A 26,799-nucleotide genomic window follows, 5' to 3' on the forward strand; every position below is an offset into this window, starting at 1 on the left:
CTCTCTCTCTCTCTCTCTCTCTCTCTCTCTCTCTCTCAGCTTCTTCATTTCTTTATTAACCAATAAAAGCAACACATATACAGAAGGCCTTCCCACACCATAAATCTCTATAGGATTCATAAAGAATCTATTCTTGGGGTGGAAGGTAAGAAAGTGGGAATAGAGAAGAAAGGTGGGATGGAAGAGGAATCAAAGTAAGAATGCAGAAAAAAGTTACATGGAAATCTACTGTTTTATTAACTAAGATATAATATATTGTATATTATATATGATATTTCATATATAATATCACATATAGCATATAGAATATAGGCTATGATATAATTTTTAAAAAACTTTGAACAGAGCTACCCTGCAAAGTTGGATAATGCTATTTGCAGAATCTGTGAGTGTATTAAACAAAAATCCCAGTGCTGGGGTGAATTGTTGGTCATTGAGGCTCCAGAGGTTCCCCAAAGCAATACAAGCTACTGCCAATACTCTTGGTTGCCCTCAAAACTAGATGGCAAGCCCCTATCACTAAAGACACACTTACTTTCGTTGCAGGACATAGAGAACCCAGACTGTTGAGGCAGGGAGAGACATTTTCTTCACCAGCACACCATTAGTAAGTTGCTCTTGCTTCACTGAATAACTCCCACCCATGCTTAGGAAATCAATCCCAGTTAAACTCAGCGAGTCATAAAAATGAAACAAAGAAATAGAAAGTTGTGAAAATAGGAGGGAGATTGGTGAGAAGAAATGGGTCAGGAAGAATGGGAGGGGTATAAAAGACAGCGACTATGGTGAAAATGACCAAATACTTTATATTCATGCATAAGAACTGACGAAGAATAATAAAAAAGTTGAAAGAAGCTTTTAAATTAACTCTTTCTCCATATTGACTTACATTTTATTTTATTAATAATAAATTAATTGAATATATGCATTTTTCAAATAAAAGAATTATTTTGTTCACTTGCTTCTATATTGCTAAATAAATATAAATTATTAATACCCATCTACATGAAATTTTAACAGTGCAATATGATAATCAAATGATCATATATATGCATGTTTATAAAATATAGTTACAATGAAGATGATATTAGGAGAAAGAATCTGGAATTCTAAATTCAGAGAATATTATAATTATGGTTTTTATAAGCCACCCAACAGGATTTTATTATCACTGAACAAGCATTTACTGAGTCCGAGACATATTAATCTTACATTTGCTATGAAATCTTATTAAGAGGCACCTGCCTCTGAGAAGATAGACATGCATTTCTTTACCCTCAGATATTCCAGATCTAAAGCTGAAAAAGTTAGCAACCTAGAATGCCAAATGAGTACAGATGAAATATGCCCAAGGTTCACACGTTTATATAATCTTAGCCCTCAACATGCTGAGTCACTGAGTTTAAGTTCACCCCTCACTATGCATTAACAAAAAGTTGTGGGGCTGACCTTAGCTATAGAGTAATAACCTGTCTCAAAGCAAAACAAAATTCTCATCAAAGCCTGTTAGCTCTAGCTGAAAGATCAAGAAGCAACATGCAGGCAATAGCTACTCTACTGTAGATAAATGTCCATAAATAAATAAATAGCTCTCACCCCCATCCTTTGCTTAGCTTGTATCAGAAAAAGTATAGCTCGGTGCTGGGGCTTCCATCCTATTGAGATAGTACTAATTTCCCCAATCCTGGGTGGAAACTACACAAAGATCTTGGGTTCTCAGTATCTCCATAAAGCACTGACAAGTTCCTTCTCCTCCCACTGGGGTGATGTCTAGTGAAAAAGCAGAAATTCTTCACTAGCCAGAATTGGAAAGCCTCTATGTACCCAACAGTGTAAGTACAGACTTTCTCAGACCCTTGTGTAAGTACAGACTTTCTCAGACCCTTGTGTAAGTACAGACTTTCTCAGACCCTTGTGTAAGTACAGACTTTCTCAGAACCTTGTGTAAGTACAGACTTTCGGTACTCTTATAGATTCCAGGCTCATGTCAGTGAAGTGCTAGGGGATCCTATCTGTTATCTCTCCCTAAGGTGTCCAGGAGGCTTGCTTCAACTGTAACAATGTAGGAAAATTCAAAGAAGGCTTGGAAAAGATACCCCAAGAAAACATTTATCAAAGAAAATGGAAAATGGTATTTATTAAAGTAAAATTTGCAGCAAAAAATATCTAATACAGACAAAGGAAAAAAAGAAGATGGTAAAGGAGTTAGTTTGCTAAGGAGCTATGGTGATGTTCGGCATGCATTTACCAAGCCAGAGAACTGAAAAACTCCCTGTGATAATTGAATAAAGGAAACAGAAGTCACAACTGAACCTAGAAACTCCAACACCCTCCCTCAGCAACTGACCAAAGTGCTAGACAGATTATCAGTTGAATCACAGAAGAACTCTGCGACATTGTCAACCACCAAGTCCAGTCTCCACAGAAAGAACATTCTGTCTAATAGCAGCAAAATACACCTGTGTTCAAGTGATCACAAGGACATTCACAGAGATGAACTGTGCCTTGAAAAAGGTTCATGAGGGTGAGGGTGGAAAATCAATGAAGGGTACTGGCTGCTCTTCCGGAGGACCAGGATTCTACTCCCAGTACCACATTGTGCCTTTCCACCTATGTGTCTCCTGTTTAAGAGATCTGTTACTCCTTTCTGGCTTACACAGTCACCAGACATGTAAGTGGTACACAGTCCCACAGGTAGGGCAAAGTACCGCACATATGAAACAAAATAAAATCACAATTAAAGAAAGCTTGGCAAACTTAAAAGAACTGGATCACAATAAGCTATGAGCACAAAGAAACAAACTGAAAATAAAATCAAAATGCTCACAGGAAACTCTCTTTGCACTTAAACACCAGACACCATGTAGTCAAGTCACAGATTGAGATAAGTGAAAATGAAAATATAACCTATCAAGCTTTCTGTGACACAACTATTTAAGTTCTGAGAGGGAAAGTTTTACCATTGGTGACTTATTTTAGAAGACAGCAAAAGCTTCAAATTGGTAAGCTCCTACTACCTTAAGAACATAAAAGAAAGATAGGAACCACAGGAAAAGTCACTGAAGTAAATAAAAGATTAAAAACTGCAATGAAGAGAAGAAGAGATATTTTATGAAGGAGTGGAATGAAATGGAACAATGTTATATACTTGCCAGATATCATGATAATAAGAAGGGCATTTTACACACAATTTTTCTCACATAATTTTATCATTTTGGTAAGGCGAACCAATTCCTCAAACATCCTTACTATATCTACCTCATTCAATATGAAACAGGTGATTTGGTCACTCTATTCTTATTCAAACTTCCCCCAAAGGAAATAAAGTGCAGAGCGAAAGGAGAAGACAGCGTGACACAGATCTCTAACCTCCATATATGCACGCACTGGCATATGAGACTCCCCAAAAATATATTACACCCTCCCCCACAGGATTGTCTGATATCCACTGGATTTCCAAGACGATCTTCTAACTAAACATCTACCATTGGAGAGAACTCATCAGGAGCAGATCTGTTAGATATTCTGTGAGGTGTTTTCTAAGAAAGCTTCTGGGAGACTCATCTGCTTGCAGAGTGACAAGAGACATTAGGAGCAAATGAGATGTGGAGTGACGCAGGCACGCACAGGAACCTAAATACAAAAAACAGAAAACCAAATACAAAGAAATTTGTAAGTTGAGACTTCAGGCTGCTAAGAAAACAGCAGGTGCTAGGGTTCATTGAAAAAGAAAGGCTGGGAAAGGCAATGAGTGCCATCTCCAATGTATGTCTCAGAAAATCGCCATCATCCAGCACGGTGGTCCTGTCTGCTTCCTTTCAACTCTGTAGGCAGGCTGCATGAGAATCAAGAGGGTTTTCTATAGATAAATTTCTGGGCTACCCTCCAATATTCTAAAAGTAAAAGTACAGCATAACCTGTAATTTTATGAATGCATTCCTTGACACTTTCATGCATGTAGTACGATACCAATACCATCTGGCCACACTCATTCCTCTACACTCTTACCCCTTCCCACATCAACCAACCTTCATCCCTTCCTTCACCAATGTTTTCAAATTCCCTGACACTCCAGATGTTGTTCCCAAAGTTCTCATAAATGCATTCACACCCCTAGGGTCTCTCTGGCATACAGATAACTGTTATGAAAAGCTGAAGGTCACCCACTGATCACGCCAAGAGTTGAATCCCTCCTCCTTCCCCATCAACAAGATGCAACTGACTACAGACACATAGCTTAGTCCCACAGTAACCAAGCCTGCTGCCTCAAATTGTATCTTCATTCCCCTCCCTAAGAAACCTTTAGCATTGATTCCCTGCTTTGTCTGGCAGGACCAAAGCCTATCTTCAGATCCCCCACTTTCATCTGCAGTGTTAATAAACCTGTTACTCTGAAGGAAAATTCATCTCAGTGACTTTCTCTGTTCCCTCTCTTCTCCATCCATATAACCCAAGACGTAGTAGATTGCAAGTTAAGTTAATTTTGTAAACACTGTTCCACATCAAAAAAAAGCATTATCATAATACTATATATCAGCCTGGAATAACATAAAGATTTAAGTATATATGAAAATTGTAAGAATGACATTGAAATAGATGAGAGTAACTAACTCTATGCCTTGATTTTCTTCACTAAGAATAAGAATGAAGCTCCTGAAAGATGTTTAGAAATAAATGTTTATGCTTCTCATAAGATGTATGTAATTTGCCTAACATATTCTAGCCTAGAAAATGAGATACATGGATTCAACAGTTTTAGCTCTGAGAGAAGGATAAGAAAAAGACTGCTTAACATTTGAAGTGCATTAATTAGAAACATAAACGCGCGGTAGGGCTGCTTAATGTGAAAAATCTCAAGCACAAGTCCCAAGCTACCAGAAATGTCATCTATTTTTATCTTATGCTAACAAAGGTTTTGTTCTCTAGGAATAACGATTGTAGGATGCCTGCTTCATGGGAGGTGTTCAATGAGTGGTATTCAAATAAGTTGACTGACTACAAATAGAACATGGGCACTCCAGTACCTGCAAAGGACTGCAAAAAGATTGCATAGGGAATCAGTATTGGCACTAGCTTGGTTGCGTTCCTGTGATGGTGACAAAATATTCTGAGAAGAGCCACTTCAAGACAAAGAGGGTAATCCTGGCTCCCCATTCAAAAGTATAGTCTCGAGTGCCAAGGCAGTCAAGCCAGCAGAAACTTGAAGCAGCCGGCACCTTGCATTCACAATCAGGAAGCAGGCAGCAATGAATGCACCCTGCTGATCACCATCCCTTTTCCACTTGTATAGTCCAGCATTCCAAGTCGAGAAGGGCACCAGCCCAATAGATAGGTCTTCCCATCTCAGTACAATCCAAGCTCCCAGGCCCGCCTCCCAGGTAAATTTAGATCTTTTCAAGTTGACCACACTAACGATGACAGGCCCTGTACTTGACCCTCCATCTCAATGGCTGAGTCAAGGCAATTTTGTTATCTAACCAGAATAGTACTAAAACCTAGGGTAAACACAGCTGCACAGATTGTTGAAGAACTGCACATGCAAGGGACTGTCTGAGAGCTTCCAAAGACTAACAGCTAAGATGGCGTCATGCTGACCCAGGAGCCAGATGACTGCTTTAATCCTGATTGCAAACACACACACACACACACACACACACACACACACACACACACAAAATGATGTTTTGCACATGTGGTCAAATTTGACCTAAGGCTTTCTTGAATTGTACTAGATCAGTATGCTTGTGACATAAGTGACTAACATTGGCCATCTACTTCCAAGGACTGAAGGTTATCAATATCTACCAAGAATCTAATAACAGTGGATGGTTAAATCAATTCTTGTCACTTTGCAACAAAAGTCATTTTCTCAGGGAAGTCTGGCATAATGATTTTCACCTAGTATTTTATAATTTATTTATTTTTTGACAGGCTCTCTCCCACACACATGCTGTAGATCTTGACCACATCCTCCTCCCACATTCTTCCCCATTTATTTATTATAAAAAGAATTAAGTCTCCACTAGGTTGCTTTAATAAATAGGGGTGGTTGAATTCACTGAACAGGAGCCTATGACATATTTCAAACCATGTCAAAACATACATTCTGTCTTGTGTGGTTCTTCACCATTTGGAAAAGGGCTCTGAATTCAGATAGGAATTAGAATGAAAGCCAACAGCAAAAATATAATGCTAGAGGCCACTTGTCCTTAGGAATGGAATCCATCAATAGTTAAATTGAATTGTCAGTACTTTAATAACTTACCAATGGATAGATTTTTTTTCTTAGTAAGACTACAATGTCCTAAATAGCAGACATTAAAATTCCATTCCTCTATTGTTAGTGGAGTAAAACACTCACTTAAACATTAAAACATATTATAATATTAACTTGCCAAATACTGTATTAAAAGGAAAAACCTTTTTCAAAATATTATTTCTGTCTAGAGGAAAGACAAGTTCTCTGGAGCATATTATGAGAAAAGTTCAGGTGGTCAAATTAATAATTGATAGAAGCAGTATCAATCTAGGAATTGTGTGACCATTGAACATGCATTATCATAGAGCATCCCTTGAAACAGTTTTACCACTTCTGCCTATCTCCATCATAGACATCTCACTATGAAAGCCACTGTGAATATAAAGGACTTTTTTCCATTCTTTTCTCCATTAATAGTAAATGAATGCATTGACTGACGGGTGGCGAGATGTCTATCAGGTGGTGAAGGCATGTGCTGCACATGTCTAGTAAACCTGGGCTTGATCCCTAGAACACATGTTAAGATACAAGGAGAGAACTGACTCCACAAAGTGGTCCTCTGAATTCCACATGGTCTCTCTCTCTCTCTCTCTCTCTCTCTCTCTCTCTCTCTCTCTCTCGAAAACACACTTTTTTCTTACTTGACTTGGATAAGTCTGTCTGTTAAAATCAAACTGTTAGTTTGGGTGATTTAGGATCTTTTCTTGTTCTAAAGTAATGTTCATTTACAATAAAGAAAAGAGGTTTAATAGGCAAATGGTTCAGAAGAATAATGTTAAGAAAAAAACAATGTTTAGACATTCAAGTGATTCATTTTAAACATCAGAGAGGTCTTGCTTATGATTTCAAAATTAACACAACTACATTTCAAAAGTTCTAGGTGAAAAGCTATTTTAGTATGTCTAAATTTTTCCTGGTGTCAACGGTGAGGGTTTAATTGTTGTTGATGTTATGGCACTTGGGTCTGTGCCAAGAATCCAGACATCATTCTTGGGCAGGTATTCATTTCTGACAACTCAAACGCCATATCTTTAAAACCAACTCTACGAGCCTGCAGAAAATCACTCTTCATCCCTAACTCTTCTATTAAGAAATAGAAATTATAATTACATAGATTAGGAGGTAATTGGGCTAAGAAAACTACTGATCAATTATTTTTCTTTAAAAATTACAAAAATGGTATTGTCAGTTGTGGTGATTAGCTTGTGAAAAGATGTACTAGGTTTGCCTATATAACTTTGATTAAAATCTCAAATTTTAAATTGAAATGTGCATTGGAACTAAACCAAAATAGGTGTTTGAATAAACACGTGAGGCTTTGACCTTCAGGAGAACAGAGGTTGTATAAAGACATTTTCAAAAACAAGTCTTGTGATTTTCCCAGCCTGGCTGGGGGCTGCATTCTCACGTGCACACTGGTTTGCTCATCATTTAGTGGTACCTAACAAAGCCAGTCAGTGTCAACAAATGCACAGTTACTGCTCCTGAGACAAAGATTCCCCATTTTCTTTTTAAAAATTTTATGCAGCGGTAAATAATTGGCCAAGCACTTGTACCTGCTAAGTTGTGAGCAATTCATAGAGCTAGCGAAGTCATAGAGTCTGTCGCTTTTATAAAGGCAGCAGCTAATAAAATTAAAATCGTGTTCATTTTGTTCCTCACTATTCCTTCATTGGTAGAAGATGAAGAAAGCACGTGCAACCAATCAGTTCCCGAACTCCATTTGGCTGCATTTTATTCCAAAGTCAAGGCTGATATTTAACAACACGTAAGTGAGAAATTTTCAAGTGTGACTACCCCCACTATAGATGTAAATAACATCCACATTTGGCACAGCTCCATTGAAGTAAACAACATTAAAAGTACTGGCAGTCATTTTCTTTTACAACGTCTGGGAGGAAAATACTGAAGTCACTTCTCCCCGAGCTTTTCTGCTTGATTGTAATGCACCTGTTTTAGAGCTCTTTCCTAAATTATAAGACCTGTTTAAGATAAACTATAGAAAGAAATGTATTCTACTCAAGCACACACACACACACTCACACACACACACACACATTCACACACACAGGCACTAGACTTTGAAACTTTGCGTTTGTTCTTACTTTAGATGTAATATCTAATTATATTAAAGTGTAACTTCACATTGACCAAAAGTCTAAAGTCTCAAATATTAGCAAATGGAAAACAAAAACTGTTCCAAAGTTTGCATAGGAAAAAAAGATCAAACATCACTCAGAGAAAAAAATATGCTTTTTAAGAATGTAGCCTGAAGTAGAACTTTGCACACAAATAAATAAACCAATAAGTCTTGAAACTGCATTGGTGTGAAAATTCTATCTCACAGTCATATGTTGCTCAACTATATACAAGTCTAGCAGGGAAAATTAATATTTATTTCATAATTACTGATTTTAAGTTTCTCCATTTTTAGGCCCTGTGACTCTACATTGCTTGGCTCTGAAGCACAGCTCCACATCTGAAAATTTAACAGTGCACACAAATATGTGAAAACTCTATTCCAAAATTTAAATAAGGGACCTTATTAAGTCTTTATAAATATAAGCTCATTTAGAAAAATACTAGTTTTCTTTGGCTGATTTTTTTAGTGTGACGTCCATATGTCATTTAACCCCACATGCTTTCATTTCTCTTGACTCACTGCAAGCAAGTGTATCAGTGTTAAAAATTCATATAAAAATTTCAAAAAAAATCGGCATAAATACATACAATTTGTAAAATATGAATAGATGTAACTAGAATATCACTCTATAATTTTCAAATTTTCTCTGCTTTCACTGCAATGGCCCTGATTCATTCAATTTAGGTAGAAAAACGTTAAGCTCAATTAGCCATAAAATAAAATGTATGTGGGTACTCAAATAGGCAGGATTTTGCCATCTGAATTCTCATGCAAACATTAAAGCCACAAAAAAAATATGTCAGTATATGGAATAATTTGCTAAATATCATCATTCAATATAGTTGTTCAACCAGTTTTAGAGTGAATTCTTCCTTGTCAAATTCCTCAAATTGTAACAAATGAGTAATAATGTATTGAAAGACAAGACAAATATGGAGCCATTTCTTATCTGCAATGCATGTTTCTCAGAAATCAAACCTGAATGGGCAGTTGCCATTAGTGTATGGTTATGAGGTATTCTTGAATCGATGATTTTTTTATGTGGTGCCAATCACGTTAAGATTTCTCATTTAAACTCTTTTGGGTACAGAACAAGAATTAATTTCACTATAAATTTAGCTCTTGAAGAGGCCATATAAGCAGATAATTGATCCTAAAAATGATTATCATATTATTAATAACTATTACCTCACAAATGACTTCCAAGAATTAAATAACAACAAAAAAAGAATTAAATAACAAAAACATAAGAATAAACTAAATTATTAATAATATTAATATGTGTGCACATATATGCAATGGGTACTATAGTTGTATGTAGAAAAGCACATAAAAGCATTCGTTAATAACTTCACTATATTTATATATGAAGCGTTATTTAATATATTTCATTTTATATATATTTACATATTTATGTGGAGAGATGTGTATATAAAATATATCTATTGAATATGCTTACATGCCTAAATCTACATTCACACCCCAGTTTCCATCCCACAGTAAGCCTTTAATACATCACTACTTTTAACACCTTGTAATAACCCAAGTGTCTCTCCCTCACACTCTCTCAGTGCCGTTTTATATTACCTCTTTTCATCCATAACCTGCTCTACTATTATATCCTTGTCTTCTGAAACAGACTGGTTGTACATGCTTCGTTAGGTTTCAGTTTGCTTTTGCTTTTTGTTTTATAAGGCCCTCTTCTACTCAGGTCGACCATGTTGGTGTCCTTGGCAACTCATAGGGTACAAAGTCTAATGCAGTCCCTGAAACAAAAGCCCTCCCTTCCCCCCTCCATCCTTGCCCTGCAAATCTGTGACACCAGGCCTGTCAGCTTTGACCCTTCTTGAGTCTCTGATCTACATTTCTGGCTGTCTAAGGGTTATTTGTACCACTGTTTTACAAAGGCTTCAAGACCATTGGGCTGCAATAAATACATTAGTGTTGGCCTCCATCCATCACCCACACTGCTAGTTCAGAAACTCTAAGTCTTCCTTGCTGGCTGTCTACCAGGAGCTCAGAAACCGAGACGATTTGAAAGGACCACAAAACTCAGTTTTGATACTCCTCTTAGCTCCGTCTCGTCTCTTTCATATCCACCCAGTCTACCTCCACCAGAATGGATGCTTGCCTTAAACATTCCAGATATTTATGGATATTTTTCCCTCTAGTGTTCAAGTTAATTCCAACGAACGCGTCTTAATTTTGTGATGAGAAAAGAGAGCTTGCTAGCGGCAGCATGGCTATGCCAAAGGCTGCAGCAACAGGTACCTATTTCCTCACCGCTGTAGGGCTGCAAGTCCGCGATATGTTTATGACTTTAGATCCTGGAAAGGAAACTCTTCCTGGCTTGATTACTGCTACCTTCTCCTGCTAATTTTATGTGATCTTAATGCATGCATGTAAACACAGAGACAGACACTGACAGACAGGCAGAAAACATGAATGATGTCTGGTGCCTGTTTCTTATGACGATACTACATCACCAGATCTGTGCCCCACCATTACGACCTCAGTGGAGCCTAAATAGGAACTCAACATCTTTTGAATAACTAAAGAGCCATTTAAAACATGATCACAAATAACCCAGTTATCCAGAATTCCCTGATTGGACCAGATTTGGAATTTTATAATTGGGTATCTTTCTATTAAGCAATTGTCTCTCGTTCTAAAAGTTCCTTTTTGCTTAGTCATCTTCTCTTTAGGCTATGAATTCAGAAACATCATAATCACTTCTTTGTGAGTGCCCTCTGATTCTCTATCACTCACCAGGGTTCCAAGAGTTGTTCTGTCCTATACAGCACTTTTCGCACCATGTTAAGAAAAAAATTAAAAATACATGTCTCTTTTTTTCAGGCCACAGAGTCCTTTAGGGCAACACCACTTCATGTATTTTTTAGAAGAAACCAAGGAAGAAGTGAAGAGACATAATTTTAAGAAATAATTTCTATGGTTTCAACATATGTCTTCAAGAACAAGCATGATTATAATAGTTATACTATTCAAAACACGGTACTTAAATTTACTTTTACTTCCTGGAGTAAAAAAACATTTTCTGAACACTTAACAATTGCTGTAAGACACACTTTGCACGTTATGTTTATGGACTTAGTCCAAATTATGCTTTAGCTTCTGCAAATGTGTGTGTGGTTTCATCAACATTATCTTCCTTGATCAAGAGTAAAAAGAAGTGTCTTCTGCTATCTGAATTGTGTGAAGAAAACTCTTCATATTTTTAGCTGAGCCTTGCTTTTTTAGGTCAGTATCTCCAGAAATGCTCTGCTCTGCTAAAGGACTGCTAGGGTTTTCCACCACTTCTAGCCCCATCGTTCCCTCCTTCTCACATCATGGACCCTTTATTTTCTCCAAAATATGCTAATACACAAATCCCCTAAAATATTACTGGATGATAATAAGTCATCACTTGGAAAAACGACAGCTTTTGTAAATTCTGTGAGTCTAGAAAATCCTCAAATTTGAGTCTTTAGAATCCTCCTGCCCACATCAAAAAAGAAAAGGAAGAAAATTTTATGACTTTGGGTTAGTCAACATGATAGCAAAAGCATGAGCTGTAAAAGGGGGAAAAGTTTTTTATAAGTTGGACTTAATTAAAGGCTAAAACCTTTTTCTTCAAGGAAGACATTTAGAAATGAATAGGTGGATCTTAAAGAGATAATATCTGCACATTTGGAAAAACTTTGCAAATCAACTACCTAGAATATGTAAAATATTTATATAATTTATATTTATATAATTCAACATTATAGAAACACAATTAAGTAAAGGATTGGTAAATAATATGAAGACATGTTTTATTGAAGAAGGAAAAACATGCTGTTAATCAACGCAAGATAAAGTGTCCACCATTATCATTATTAAGAAATTCAGATTAAAACTACAAGGAGATGTAATTAAAAGGTAACACTAAGCTTCAGTGAAGATGTGGTAAAATTGGTTCTTCATGCATAATGAATGGATTATCCAAAATATCTCTGAATATGAAGCAATCTAAGAGTCTGTTTTGGGCCTCAAACAAAGAAAATGTGATGCATTCCATACAATAAAATACTAATAGGAGCAGAAGGAAACAAAATATTAAGTTTTATGACATGAATGAACCACAAAAGCATGATACTAAGTGAAAGATACTGGGAGCCAAAGAAGAGGTGATGCATGACTCATATATGAACTGTTTATGGAAGGCAAATATTCAGACAAAAAGCCTATCAATGGCTGTTTCAGACTGGAGTAGAGAGTGGGGGTTGCTGAGAAAACCACTCAAGCTAGCTCTGTGATGCTATGGAAATGGTCTTAACTAGGTAGTGATGGTACAATATTATCTATCATTTTGCAAGAAACCACTGACTTGTATGCTCAAGAACAGGTTCTATAGGATGTAAACTATACCTCAATAAAGACTCCAGAAAAATAGAATGGAAAGAGGCCCCTGAAGTTAAAAGCCTGGATGCGTGAAGGAGATGGATATTTTGGTAAAACCTCAAGAGCAGAATATGGAAGACAAAGGATATGGGAAACTTGTATGTTTAGCAAGCTTCAAAGACAAGTGGTTTAGCCAAACGGATGTGTGATATAGGAGTTTTGCAAGACATGAAGAGAATTCTAGCAAAGCATTAATGAGACTAGCCTGCACACTGGTGTAACAGTGAGAAAGACACAGGCATAGATGGGGGAAGGACCGGTAAACCAGAAACTTAAATAATGGGGCAGGGAGACAATGCAGAGCTTCATTGTTCACTCAAGCTTCTATTTTGAGATAAATAAATTGGAATGCCATAGAAGGGTGTTTACAGAGGATTGAAATGTTCTATTTCACATATCAGACACATGATTCAGGATACAGGATGAAAGGCAGACTTCAAGCTTCCCAGGATGTAATCAGGAAAACAAGTTGGGTAAAAAAAATTGATAATCATGGCAATAAATTTTGATGGCTTAAATTGAGGCAATAATTCAAAGTAGTACAAAGGGGTAAGATTCTAGGTAAAGCAAGAGGAAAGAAATGTCAGCATCAACATTTCTCCTTCTTAAAGTTCATTTACACTTTTGTGAAAATTAGACGAGAGTACATCAAAATATTAACAGTACTTTTGTTTGTAGTGTTATGAATAGTATATGTCTCCACAATTACCAAAGTGCCAAGCTTATGAATATAATTTTATGAAGTGAAAAATAATTCTTAAAAAAATTAAGATTATAATGCACTGAGTATTTGCCAAAATTTTAATCGCCACCAAAAAAAAAAACAAAATGATGGCATATATAAAATAAACTGTGGCAATGTTAGTAAGAAAGAATAGTCACAGAAGCCACAGAAAGTATTTCCTAAATGCTAAGTGGTGAACTCACTTTGCTATGAACAGGTGGGAACAGCTTTACTCCAGTAGGTCCCTTGACAATGTGTGATTCAAATACGTGAATGTGTAATTACTTTTTAATTAATAAAGACTTTACCCTGATCATAATAAATATAACATTGTATCATTGTTCTGGTGAGAATGATTAGGTTATGTTAAAGGTTGCATTTTCTAAAGAACCTCAAAATAGTAGTGATTTCAGCAATAAGCCATGCAGTTTAGTGTACTGCATATTCAGCAGAGGCAGATGAAGACCAGGTCTCTCTTAATTGTAGTTACTTAGCAACTAAGACTTTGGGGTTTCCATTTTGACAGTCTACAAAGTCTACAGGGATAGAATATGTCAAATTATTAATTGATTCTTAAAGTATACATTCCTAAATGCCAGTAACTAGAGCTCATCTGTCAGCAGTGTAACTAAACCACATGATCCCAAGAGGGTACGAAAAGACAAGTCACCCACACATTCAAAAGTAGAATAAATTAAGACCTTTTTTCTCCATTTTGTTTCTTTACTGTAAACTATCTTTCAAATAATTGAAGATGATAATGATTACAGAGATCAACCTTTCTATAACTTGTTATAATTAGGCAGGGCTTGAACCCCAAATAGATGATATGTCTATGGTAAAGATAATTTTGGAATTGTTATTCTCTAACTTCTTATTACAAGAAAGACAATCACTTTGCAAGATGTCTACAAAGAAATTTGAGAGTTGTACATTTCAGGTTAGATGAAGAAGGAAACACTCACACCAACCCGAGCATCTCAGTAGGGCACAGTCCATCACTATCTAAGATAAGTAAAACTGGAATTAGGAAGATTGTTGCACACATGACCTGTTGTCTCTTGTCCTTCAGATCTCTCATTTTCTGTATCTTCTCTGCTTTTCAGAAAGTCTTTCCTGACTGCTTCATCTTACACTGAGCCCTGTTTGCATCAGCCACCCCTGACCTATGCTATGTTATCAATGAGTATGGCCTTCCATGCTTGGATCAACTCTGTCTTCTGCACCTCTCCCCTCAACTGCTTTGCTTCAATCCCATAACTCTCATCCCCACCCTGTTTGTTAACCACATGAAGCAAGCTCTTCACAGGTCTATACTTGCTGTCCTCAACAAGAAGCTGATTTCCCCAGATATTTGTAGTGCTCACTTCCTGCGTGGATTCAGACCCCTGTTCAAATTGCATTTCATCAGAACTGTCTTAACCCAAGGGAAAATGCTGGGGCCTTGGTTGAGATTTAAGGGACATGGAAACTTCAACCTACATTTTGAGAATAGAAATGTAAAGACTTGTTCATATGTGGGAAGAATTAAGTTAAGGGGTGAGTCCTGATCGCCCCAGTAAAAACATACCCCACCCTTCTGCAGCAGTGGCTCTATTTGCATGCATTTAAAAGTGTAATTTCTCAAAGGAGAGGGGAGCTTTGCATTTTGTTCCTATATGTAATTCTGGCCTCATGGACAATAATTTTTGATAATCAATTTTTAAAATTTATGCAATGTATTCCATGCTGATGCAAGCATAATATTTGTCTATAAAACATCTTTCAATAAACCTTCTCATTTAGTTAGTACTTTTTATTCTTTGTTTTGAAGTTAATTTCTAAAGGTCTGGTATTTGTGCACATTTTATATGCTAATTGGATTACCTAATTGTCACATGAAATGCCAGTGAGGTTTATATACCCATCACCTGGCTCATCTTCGTTCTGCTCATGCATGCCTAAGTGTGGCTAACCTAGCTGCTTTTCGTTTTTGGTTTTTGATACAAGGTATCACTATGCAGCCCAGGAGGGCCTCCAAGTTGAGATCTTCCTACTTCCTGCTTTTGCCTGCTGAGGGTGGACTATAGGAGTGCCACACCCCACTGGCTTCCTGCACAGAGTTTTATGAATCATTCTTGTACCTTTCACGTTTAAAAGATAAATGGTGATTTATCATTCCATGACCATTTTGTCAGTATAGTGCACACTCATACACAAACAATGAAGAAAAAAATGTAAAAATCTTTCATGTGGCATATGAACTAGTCTCCATTTTTGTTAATTTTTACATTTTATATTTACTTAACTCAGTGTTGGCAGAAATTAGGAAGCCAGGATATTATATCCTGTCTACTGCATTTACTGTGGATATGGCTTATATCTGTAGTTTATCCTCTTCCACATTCATGATTTGGTATATATATATTTGGTATATATATATATGCTCACAGGTGAGTGCAGGAGCGAGGCAGCGAGTCTCTTCACCACTGAGCCTTGTTTATGGCACCCTAGAATTTACTTTCTTGAGTTCCTAGCTTAATATTTTTGAGGATTTTTAGTGAGTTTTTGTTAATGTCTTAAATGTTACTGGGGTGGTTTTTTTTTTTTCATTTTTTGGCTTTGTTTTTTCTCTTTATATTCTGTAGGAATCAGTATGATTCAAATTGTCTGGGCTTTTGTTGTTGTGGTGATGAGTTTTTTTGTTGTTTTTGTTTTGTTGTGTTTTGTTTTTTAGAAATGGCTAATAAGTTTTCCTTGCCATGTATCGCTATTTTTTATGAAGTAATAATAGTTTCTATGATTCTCAAGATAACTATGACTTACTTGCCTATCTAAATGTATTTACCTTATCTTAGCAACCTTCAGGGTGAGGCCAATTTTCATGTAACAGAGGCATAGGCAAATGCTGCAGGGTTAAGTCAAGGACATTGCTCACGTTGAACTGACCCAGGGAGCTGAGTCCTGCGTTTATAATCTACAGCTTTTTCTCACCTTAGTAGGACAAGAGTACATTCAAAATATGAGTAACGGGCCCGTTAGAATGTTCTAGCATGGTTCCTGTTACCATGGTGGTTTTAAGTTCAAAGAATTTAGTCTAGTACCGCAGATCCTAATATCACCTGTCAGCTGCTTCCAATTTCAACTTCTGTGTCTTAAAGTAGAGCATACTTCATACCATAAGGTAAACGAAACATCAGACGATTAAAAGAAAAGGCCACAATACCTTGTTCTCTAATGAAACTGAATAAAAGTAATTAAAAGCAAAAGATAGCTAAATTAAATCTCATATGAATAATCCACAAATAGCCACTGAATTTAAAAGAAAGTAAATAGTAATTAGAATTAAGATGATGAGCCCAAAAGTGATCATTCACACTTGTAATCCCGGCACGGTAGCCTGAAAACTAAAGCAAGAGGACCCAGTCTAAGGCCTACCTGGCTCTTTCTCAAACAATGAAAAGGAACTGAGGCAGAATGATGATGAGTTTGGTCTCAGGCTGGGCTACAGGACAAGGTCCTATCTGAAAATGTCACATGACAAAAGTACCTAAATATGCATTTTAATATTAAATACATTTATCAAGAAGGAAGAAATCATTTTAAATGACGCAGTACAGAGCATCAGAGAGTCCAAGAAAGCAAATGGAGATTCAGGAGCAGAAAGTCATGGTGCTCGCCTTTGATCCCAGGACATGGGCAGCAGACAGAGGCAGACCTGAGTCTGAGCCTAGCCTAGTCTACAGATAAAGTGACGGGACAGTCGGGACTACACAGAAAATCCCTGTCTAGAAAAACAAAGAAACAAAAAGAAGGAGGAGGAGGAGGAGGAAAAAAGAAAATTAGGTCAGAAATCAATAAAAGACACCAAACACTAGAGACTATTAGTAAAACCAAACTCTTTTCCGTCCAAACAACTCTATATTTGGGAGTCCTGACGCATGAGTTCTACCAACTTTGCGAGAAGTTAGAAAATAATTTTTGAAACATTACCTTAGAAAATAGAAAACAGTAAAATCTACAGAGCTCATTTCAGAAAGATAAAGGTAATGCAGATCTAAAATAGGTAAGTCTACTGGCTAGTTTAATTATGGTTAAATGTGAAAATACAGAGAGAGAGAGAGAGAGAGAGAGAGAGAGAGAGAGAGAGAGAGAGAGAGAATACAATGGGCCTTGATAGCTCAGTGGACAAAGTAGACAGTCTGATAGTGGCTGTGGTGCTGAGATGAGCCATAGTCTACTGAGATGACGGAGGACATCTTGTTGGTCCTTATCTAGGATTCTAAATAGTGGTTTTTATTCCAGGAGAATGGTAGCCACTAAGGAAAGTGTCCCAGACCCAGGTTACCAAAGCTGTTAATAATACCTATGAGGAAGCTATTGACATTAGTCTCAAAGGAGGACTGTTTCTCAGTTCCATCTGCAATGTGCTGCATTCAGTGAACAACTGGGTCCATGAGACCCTCTAATAAGGTTCTTCACTTTCATCCTTTGTTTTATGGAAAGAGTGGGACACCCCAACTACCCTGACACATGGCCCCACGCATATAACAAGCTCTCACCCAAAGCTCTTCAAGCATTTCCCTGATGAATATTTAAAGACAATTTTATCATGTCATTGCTGGGAATTGAACTAAGGACCTTTGGAAGAGCAGACAGTGTTCTTAGCCACTAAACCATCTCTCCAGCTTAAAGATAAACAGCATTAACTTTAAAACCAACTCATCATGTAAATACCTATAAAACATGGAAAAAGAGAATATCTTTAAGTAAAAATTAAATGCCAGTGCTTAGAACTTAATAAAAGGATTTTAAATGCTTTTCTTTCTGACTAAAATAAGACAAGGATTCCCACTCCTGGGGTAGCCCCACCCTACTACAAAGATAAGAAGAAACACAAAAATAGCAATGATCAAGAGCAAGTCTTGAGGACTTCTAAGGATATCAGTTTCTACTTAGGTGAGCCAATGAAATAAAAAAAGATACACGACTAGAATTCATATGAGAATTCTTCAGTGCTGACAGTCTTTCATTGCATCTTCTATTTTACTGGGAAAAGAATAGGAAAAGTGAAGTAAATTGTTATCAGGTTACCATAGAAACAGAAGAACATGTGTGCTTGTGAGTATGTTCAGGGAACTGTCCTAGGATAGATGACCACGCTACTGGCATTTTCTAAACTCTAATAAACTATCTAGAAATGGCTTGATATTTTGATCCTTTTAAGGATATATTTTAGTATTTTTAATTATATGAATGTGTATAAGACTCTGTGGGACATTTACATGGAGTGCAGGAGCCCACAGAGGCCAGGGACAGATCCCCTGGACCTGGAACTTCAGGTGGTTATGAGCCACCTGACATGAGTGCTGGGAACCAAACTTCGGTCCTCTAAAGAACACCGTGTTATCGGAATCAATGAGCCATCTCTTTAGCCATTGTTTTCAATAAAAACCAAACAAACAATTTTCCTGGATCAGATGACCTTTGCTAAAGAACTGAGAACATAATTAAAATTATTAGTTTTTAGAAATCCCTACTTAAAATGTCTTTATTGGCATGGTCGTAGCATGGCCAGGGTCTGTATTGATGTCCATGACCCATGTTGCCACCACAGGCCACAGGACGCCTAGGGAATAGACTGCAACCTCTGGTCATGTGTGCATCTGGAGGCTGTGCTGCAACCAGGGCCATGCTGATATGAGTGGTCTGTGATGTCACCCAGGGCCATAAGGTCTTGGGGCCAGGACTGCTGCCAAGGGCCATGTCTGGTGGCTCTACAGCAGGCAGACTCTGAATTGAAGTACGTGGTGCCTTTTACCGCTGAGGGCGGTCCAGATGCCAAAGCTCTGATCAGCTACCTGAGACCATGTCAGTGTCTGAGGGCCATGCTGCTACAAGGATCACACTGATCTGGGTAACCTTACTTCCCCAGATCTGGGCTGTTGCCAAGGGCCATGTGGACTTAGTCCGTGGTACAATTGTGACTGGGGTCTATACTGATGTCCATTGTCTGTGTTGCCATGAAGATCATGAGAGCCAAGCTTGTTGAAATCCAAAGGCTGAGGTGAGCTGGCTTTACCCCTTACTGACCCTGGGATAGCTGGCCCTGCCCAATCACCGGACTGAAGCAAGAGTGTTGGCCCCTGCAACCAGGAAAGATGACCCCACCCCTCACCACAAGCTTGCACATCACATGGGTAGCACTAGAGTTGACACTGTTATAGGGGACTCAACCCGGAGAGAGTGAGCATAGCAGAGCTGACCCTGCTCTGCCCCTGTCAACCATGTGATGGCATGGGTGAGGGAAAGATGCTCTCCCTCGCTACCCACAGCAAGCAAGAGTGGTGGCCCTGGGATTCCCTCACTGGCTGCAGCAAATGGAAGAGTGGACCTGGTAACCCATCTGGGCAGTACACTAGAACTGACCCTGTTGGCAGGGTCTTTTCTTGTAAAGAAAAGATTTTTTTAGTTATTCTGGGCCCTGGTGGCGCACGCCTTTAATCCCAGCACTCGGAAGGCAGAGGCAGGGAGTTCTCTAAAATTTCAAGGACAGCCAGATTTACAAGAGCTAGTTTCAGGACAAACTCCAAAGCTACAGAGAAACCCTGTCTTGAAAAACCAAACACACACACACACACACACACACACACACACAAGAAGTTTGGTTACAGAGTAGTTGATTAGTATGGATGAAGTTGTGGATTCACTTCCCAGAACCACAAAGAAAATGACATGAGAAACTCAGACAAGGGGTCATTTTGCCAGCCGTAGTATACAAGCCTATGACCCCACTACTCCGGAGCCTAGGGCAGAAGAATTGCATTTGAACTACATAGCAAGACCCTGTCTCAAAACAACAACAATGACGTTTGATACTCGATCCAACCTTATATGGATCCTGGTGGCAACTATACAAAGAATAAAAATTTCAAGTCAATAATGTTCTCTAAATGAAATACAAAGTTGTTTTAATATTAAAAAACCAATTCAGCGATATCTAACTAATCTGATTGTGCTGCATATGCAAAGCCTTGCTTGATATTAATCAATGTAGAAACTTATGTAATCATTATACAAGCTACAGGGGGGATATTTAATAAAAACACACACTCAGGGATTTTATTTTAAAACCCATTGCTAACAAGGAAACAATGTTCTGTAACTTAAACTGCACAACTTCAATGGTGAGTTACGTACGGATGTTTTCTGTGACTGTAAACGTGATAGGGTTTTGACTCTCACTGTTAGCCTTGCTTCATTTTCTGCTAGAAACACTAACCAGCGTTTCAATGGGAAGATGAAGGTACAGTTCTGGGAAGGAGAAAACAGGCCTTACAAAATTTGAAGTGTCTAAAAAAATCAATAATCTAAAATGTAGGTATTAGAGACATATTTTCTTAAAATTCAGCAAAAACAACAAACAAAACTGAAAATGTGGAAGCGTTCCCAGTTGGTTTGCTTGTGTTTGCCTTGGTGTTTTGGGGATGGGTTCCCATATCTTAGGCTGGCCTGAAGCTATTTATCTCAGGATGGCCTTCAGTCTTGGGCCTCAGTCTCCCTACTACTGGGATTATGGGTATGAGTAACTGCAGCTACTTAAGATACCATTCATTAACACAACGATCTGAAAAAAATACTCAGAAAGTGTGAAAACGGTGAAGATACAAAAGAAATTTACAAACATTACTGACCAAAAAGAAAAGATGTAGCTTGAGAGGCATTTCCAGTTCATGGAGCAGAATTTTATAGATCATAGCCTCGTTAACTTTCTAGATGTTAATCCTTCTCTAAATGATACACTGCTCATCAGAATTCAGATAGGACTTCTGCGGAGGTTGACGGGTGAATTCTAAAATGTATATGATCATTCAAAGAGCCCAACTTGAAGAATAAGAACACATTGGAAAGCCTATTCCGTAGCAGTCGCTTCCAGTTTGGCTGCACTTTCGAGTCATCAGGGAAATGTCTCAGGACAGTGACACCTTACCTCCTACATAATTAAATCTGCACTTGTAAAGGGACACACGCAGACATTGATAATCTTAAAAATGTGTCAGATGTCAAACGTGCAGTCAAGAGAACCACAGCCCTGCAGCATATTCTCATACAGCATGTAGGATGAGCATGCAGTAATGCTCCAGATCTGCATGCATTAAGACTGATAATTTGTCTTAATATGAACATAAAATGAACAGCCCTGTGACTGTGTCTGAAGAAGCAGAGAAGCCACAAGAGGAGATCCTGGTCTGAAACACAGTATTTATGACTAGGGGACACGATACAGCATGAGCAAAGGGAGCTTTTCAACCAGGTAGGGTGTGGGACCCCTCTAACGCTGTCACGTGGAAAGCAGACGGTCTCTGTGAGTTCAATGCTAGCTTGATGCATAACAGCGAATTCCTGTCCAGCGGAGTTACATAGTAAGATGCTGTCTCGCTTTCTTTCCTTTCAATCTCACTGTACTCATTAGCTCTCTCTAGATCTTGGCCCTCATGTCATAGCATATATACAAAACAATTGATTTCAGGCAGACCACAGATACAAAGCAAAGAATAAATAAGTGAATTTCAAGAGGCTAACATAGTATTTTCATAACTCATGATAAATAAAAATTTCTTTAGCAGCACGTAATAGAATTGTAATGGCAAACTGATCACTCTAACAGTAAAATTGAAAACTTCCCCTCATGAAAAGGTATTCCTAAGAAAATGGTAAGCTTCACAGGCGAGAATATATTTACCACCAGAAAACTGATTATCATATATTATCATATATATATATATATATATTGTATCAAGTCATTAGCACAAATTTATAAACCTTAATATAAATGAGCCAGACCCAGGAACCGTGTCCTAAAGAGAATCTGCAAACATCATGGGATAGAAGACTATATGTCATGGATTTCATTAGACAGAAGGCAGATGTGAAGTCAAACCTGGGCTTCCTGCAGGGTTCCTACCAGAAAGACTAAAAGCAAGATAACCAGTGACAGAAAATATCATCAGGTGTGTTAACAGGAACTTTCAGAGCCATCTAATGGAAATGCAGACTGAACAAGTGCTTGGGAAATTTTTCTTCTGCCACCCATCAAGCACAATATACATACCATTAGACATAGCCATTTTGCTTGTTTTTAATATCCTTGTGAACATGGATGTATAAGAGAATTTCATGATAATACACTACCATACATGCTGTATGTAAAGTAGAAATAACCCCAATGTCCTTCCGCAGTAGAATGGCTCAGTAAATTTTGGTGTATTAATCCACTACTATATTATACACTACTAGAACTGATGGCCTTCACCTATAAACCTAGGTTCTCAGTAGGTTGACGCAGGAGGGTCGCTACCTGAAGACATGCCTGCGCTACAGAGTGAGTCCAAAGCCAGCCTATGGAACTTAGTAAGACCCTGTAGCAAAACAGAAGTGAGAAGAGGGTTGGGGCTATTGCCTAGTGGTAGTGCACTAGCGTAGCATGCATAAGGCCTTAGTTTTGGTCCCCAGTACTGATATAAAAAAAGAAAGAGAGAAAGAAGGAAAGGAAGAGAGAAAGAAAGAAAGAAAGAAAGAAAGAAAGAAAGAAAGAAAGAAAGAAAGAAAGAAAGAAGAAGGAAGAAAAAGAGAGAAAGAAAAGAAAGGAAAGGAAAACATAAATTGTATAGAATAGTATAGATTAACTTTACAACACATGTAAGCCAGCCAAAAGAGTACAATATTATAATTTTCCATTTACATGAAGTTTATAAATAAACAAAAGTTATGGAGTATTGGTTAATTTGGGGAAGAAACTAGATAACAATTGAAAAGTATTTAAGATGTGTCTTCTAGAGCACTATTTTTCTATTTTTTGAGTGACTGTTACATGGATGTACTTACTGTAGAAATTCATTTTAATTAAGTGATAACATAGTAAAGTATAAAGGAAGAAGACAGTAATGGATCAAGTTTCTTTTGTGAAACAACTTACTGTTTCTTTAAGTTAACATATAAAACCAAGACAATCTAAGAAAGCTCTTTGTTAGATTTCCTAGAGAAGCAGTTGTTATTTTTTAAATGTACTTTAAGTCTCTGAACAGCTAAGTAAGCTTTAGAATATGGAGCAAAAACATGGGAATCAGATGCACCCTGAACATATATTAACACTAATCTCTCAGCTGTCATTCAGAAAAAAATCAAATGATTGGGCACAAATAATGAAAACATCAACTAAGAGACCAGAAGAGGTATTTATTTCCAAGACAAAGGATGCACGTGTGAGCATATTATCTAATGGTACTGAGAAATCTGAGAAATCTGACTTAACTTGTAAAAAAAAATGTAAAATTGGATTCCTGTACATCTCATAGCAATGCATCCTGAAAATAAAGAAAGGACCAAATATAAAATCTGAAACTGTGAAGCTGTTACAAAACAATTCTTCATATGTATACAGAAAGACTTCTTCTGTAAAACCTAAAAAGCATTAACCGTGAGATGAGAAGCAATGGATGGACGGCTTAGAAGTGTAAATTCTGATGTGAAAGGGAGTAGATGTGATGAAAGATGGCCTAATTCCAAATATCAGCTCACAAACTTAAGGAAACTCTGAGGGCGACTAGTACAAACTCGGGAGTATGGAGGTAGGAAGTTGTGCATGTATTAACCTTTTTTTTTTTGGTATGGTAAAACTGAATAATTGCTTCCTAATTTGTGATAGGGATACATCTTGATAAACCCACTGGAAACTCCCAAATACATTGCATACATTAACCAACTCATGATCATAGCTCAATTATTCAATCCTAATCACGTAAAGAACATGTATTAGAACAGCGAAGGAAATCAATTTCTTTGTTGTTGCTGTTTGTTTTTTCTTTTAGACAGGGTTTCTCTGTGCAACCCTGGACTGGAACTTTTTTTTTTTTTTTTTTTTTTGTAGATCAGGCTGACCTCGAACTCAAAGATCTGCCTGCCTCTGCCTCCAGAGTGCTGGGATTAAAGACATGTTCAGCCTCTGCCTGCTACAAAATGCCCATTTCAAAACCAAGTGTTTAGTGCCCCATGTAACTGATTGACTGCTGTACTTAAAATAAAAAAAAAAGAAAAGAAAACCAGAATGGCTGTGCATTTCTACTACACTGCAAAGTAAAAGAAAGAAAGAAAGAAAGAAAGAAAGAAAGAAAGAAAGAAAGAAAGAAAGAAAGAAAAGTGGAAATCTAACCATGGGAAGTCAGAAGCCAACCATTCTTTAATTTCCTAATACTTTCAGTAGACCCAGTTCTTTGTTTTGCTTTAATTCTCCTGTTCTTATAAGCAGAAACAGATATCTACCTAGAAAATGTTTTTCAGTACTTTAATGTAATCAAACTAACTTTAAAATGCTAGAAAACATATTGGGGATTTTCCTTAAAGTAGTAAGCTATACCAAAATTCACCAGTCTAGTTTTTAATAATTTTCAGTGACCTTTAACTCTTCAACACAGAGTTTTAGAGGAATTTTGTGGACAATAGGTGCTAATTTCTGTATCTTTACATAGAATTTGCCACCATTTATGTAGCTTAGTGGGGTCACTACAGAAAGAGGAGCATGAATGCAAGGCAAGCTTAGGAGTCCTTCTGAACTTGGAAGTACTTATTTGTAAGGATTGTGCCTTTGATGTCACATTCATTTTGAGTGAAGCAAAGAAAATTCAGCTGTTCTTTTCTCCTTTTTCTGTTTTTTTCTTAAATAATCTATAAACAAGTATCAACGACATTTTTTGGATAGACCTAACCAACACTTGATCATAGCTCAATCTGTTCTGTCCTAATCAGGTGCAGAACATGCGTTATTACAGGGAACGAAATCTTTGTTGTTGTTTGTTTGCTTTTTGAGACAGGATTTCTCTGTGTAACCCTGGTCATCCTGAAATTTGTTCTGTAGGTCAGGATAGCCTTGAAGTCAGACATCTGGCCTGTGTTTGCCTTCCAAGTGCTGGAATTAAAGACCTGTGCCATCACTGCCTGCTACATCTGACAAATGCCCATTTTGTACTTATTTTAAATGCCATTTTATGCTCCCCCATTTTTTTAACCCAATGTTCAGAGAGTAGGCAGAAGAAGCACATCATGTGTGTTGACTTGTTGAATTATTATCAAAAAAGGGATCCCAGTTCACATCGTTGGATATCACCATCAACTAGAGCCTTAGTTTCTCCCTCCTTCACCAGCTGCTGGTCTCCACTATTCAACAGTTTGTTACATTTGTGTGCGTGCGCGCGTGTGTGTGTGTGTGTGTGTGTGTGTGTGTGTGTGTGCTCACCTTTCCTTTGGAAAACTCAAGATTTGTGTTTGTGGGTACAATGAGGTTCGAACCTAATCGCCATGCTAGGCCACATACACAGCCCTTCACGTATTCTTTATTAAAATCGCTCCCACAAATTCCCAAGAGACTTTTATAAAATCCTTGCAGCAAATTAAAAAAGTAGACAAATGCTTACCTTCAAAGTAGATGCCTGACTGGATTTCTAAGACCCTGGGAAGGGTCCTTAGGTCAAGGGAGTGAACAAATTCTTCCAGCGATACCGCCATGGCTCTGTCTTGGTTGGTGTGAAGATCTGATTTTTAGAGAAACTTGTGGCTTCTGGATGTCAATTGTCTGCAGTCGCTTTCTTTGCTCATAATTCCTCCCTCTAGCAGGCAGAATGTCAAAGGGGAGCCAAACCAGGGCAAAACAGCCCTAGGTGGACAGGTACTTGTCCGCAGTGGTTACTCTTCACACTTACTACCTGGGGCAGCAGAGAGGATGTCACACTGCAGCCAAGCCCAGGAGGAACAACTAGAGCAAGGGAAGGCCGAGAACAGGCAGGAGGCAGAGTGGGTAAAGCCCTTGTTCTTCTTCTTGCGGCTTCATTTCCTTCTGACACTGAAGCAGGTGTGGGGGTGGGGTGTGTTGGTCTGAACTGTCACTACCCAAAGTAATGAGGTTGGCAAGTTGCCAACGCCTGTGCACCCACAGTGGCGGTGAGACTGTGAAGAAACAGGCACCTGTGGTGTGACCACTGCACATGGCTGGCAGGCAGGAGCAGTGTCTTACCTTAAGGGTGGCATGCCATCAGTGCATTACCTCTCTGCATCTGGAGTTTAGCTCGGTGTTTTATTTGCATACTCTTGGTGCTTTTATATTAAACTTGATTACAAAAGAGCCCTGTGTCAGCTGTTTTTGGAAATCTGGTCCTCAGAAGAGGATGGGAAACCACTTTTATCTTTTCACATTAAGTTTTTTGC

The 26,799-nt window shown here is 37.8% G+C and overlaps 1 protein-coding gene and 1 long non-coding RNA gene across 2 annotated transcripts in view; one reads left to right on the plus strand and one right to left on the minus strand.

The window, feature by feature from the left end:
- The window catches only part of LOC126499148 (uncharacterized), a 19,520-nt gene extending 10,722 nt beyond the window's left edge, over positions 1 to 8,798 (plus strand). The window contains exons 2-3 of the long non-coding RNA XR_007591000.1: positions 7,939 to 8,027; positions 8,694 to 8,798. This is a non-coding gene — a long non-coding RNA (uncharacterized lncRNA). The remainder of the gene's footprint in view (positions 1 to 7,938; positions 8,028 to 8,693) is intronic.
- Themis (thymocyte selection associated) overlaps positions 1 to 26,330 on the minus strand; it is a 170,578-nt gene extending 144,248 nt beyond the window's left edge. Inside the window, exon 1 of the mRNA XM_050138243.1 lies at positions 26,013 to 26,330. Within this exon, the coding sequence (XP_049994200.1) occupies positions 26,013 to 26,103 (91 nt within the window). The 5' untranslated portion in view covers positions 26,104 to 26,330. The remainder of the gene's footprint in view (positions 1 to 26,012) is intronic.
- Between the last annotated feature and the right edge of the window lie 469 nt (positions 26,331 to 26,799).

This window comes from Alexandromys fortis, unplaced genomic scaffold (genome assembly GCF_014885135.2).
Source record: "Alexandromys fortis isolate MF-2015 unplaced genomic scaffold, M_Fortis_MF-2015_v1.1 scaffold_14, whole genome shotgun sequence".
NCBI lineage: Eukaryota > Metazoa > Chordata > Mammalia > Rodentia > Cricetidae > Alexandromys > Alexandromys fortis.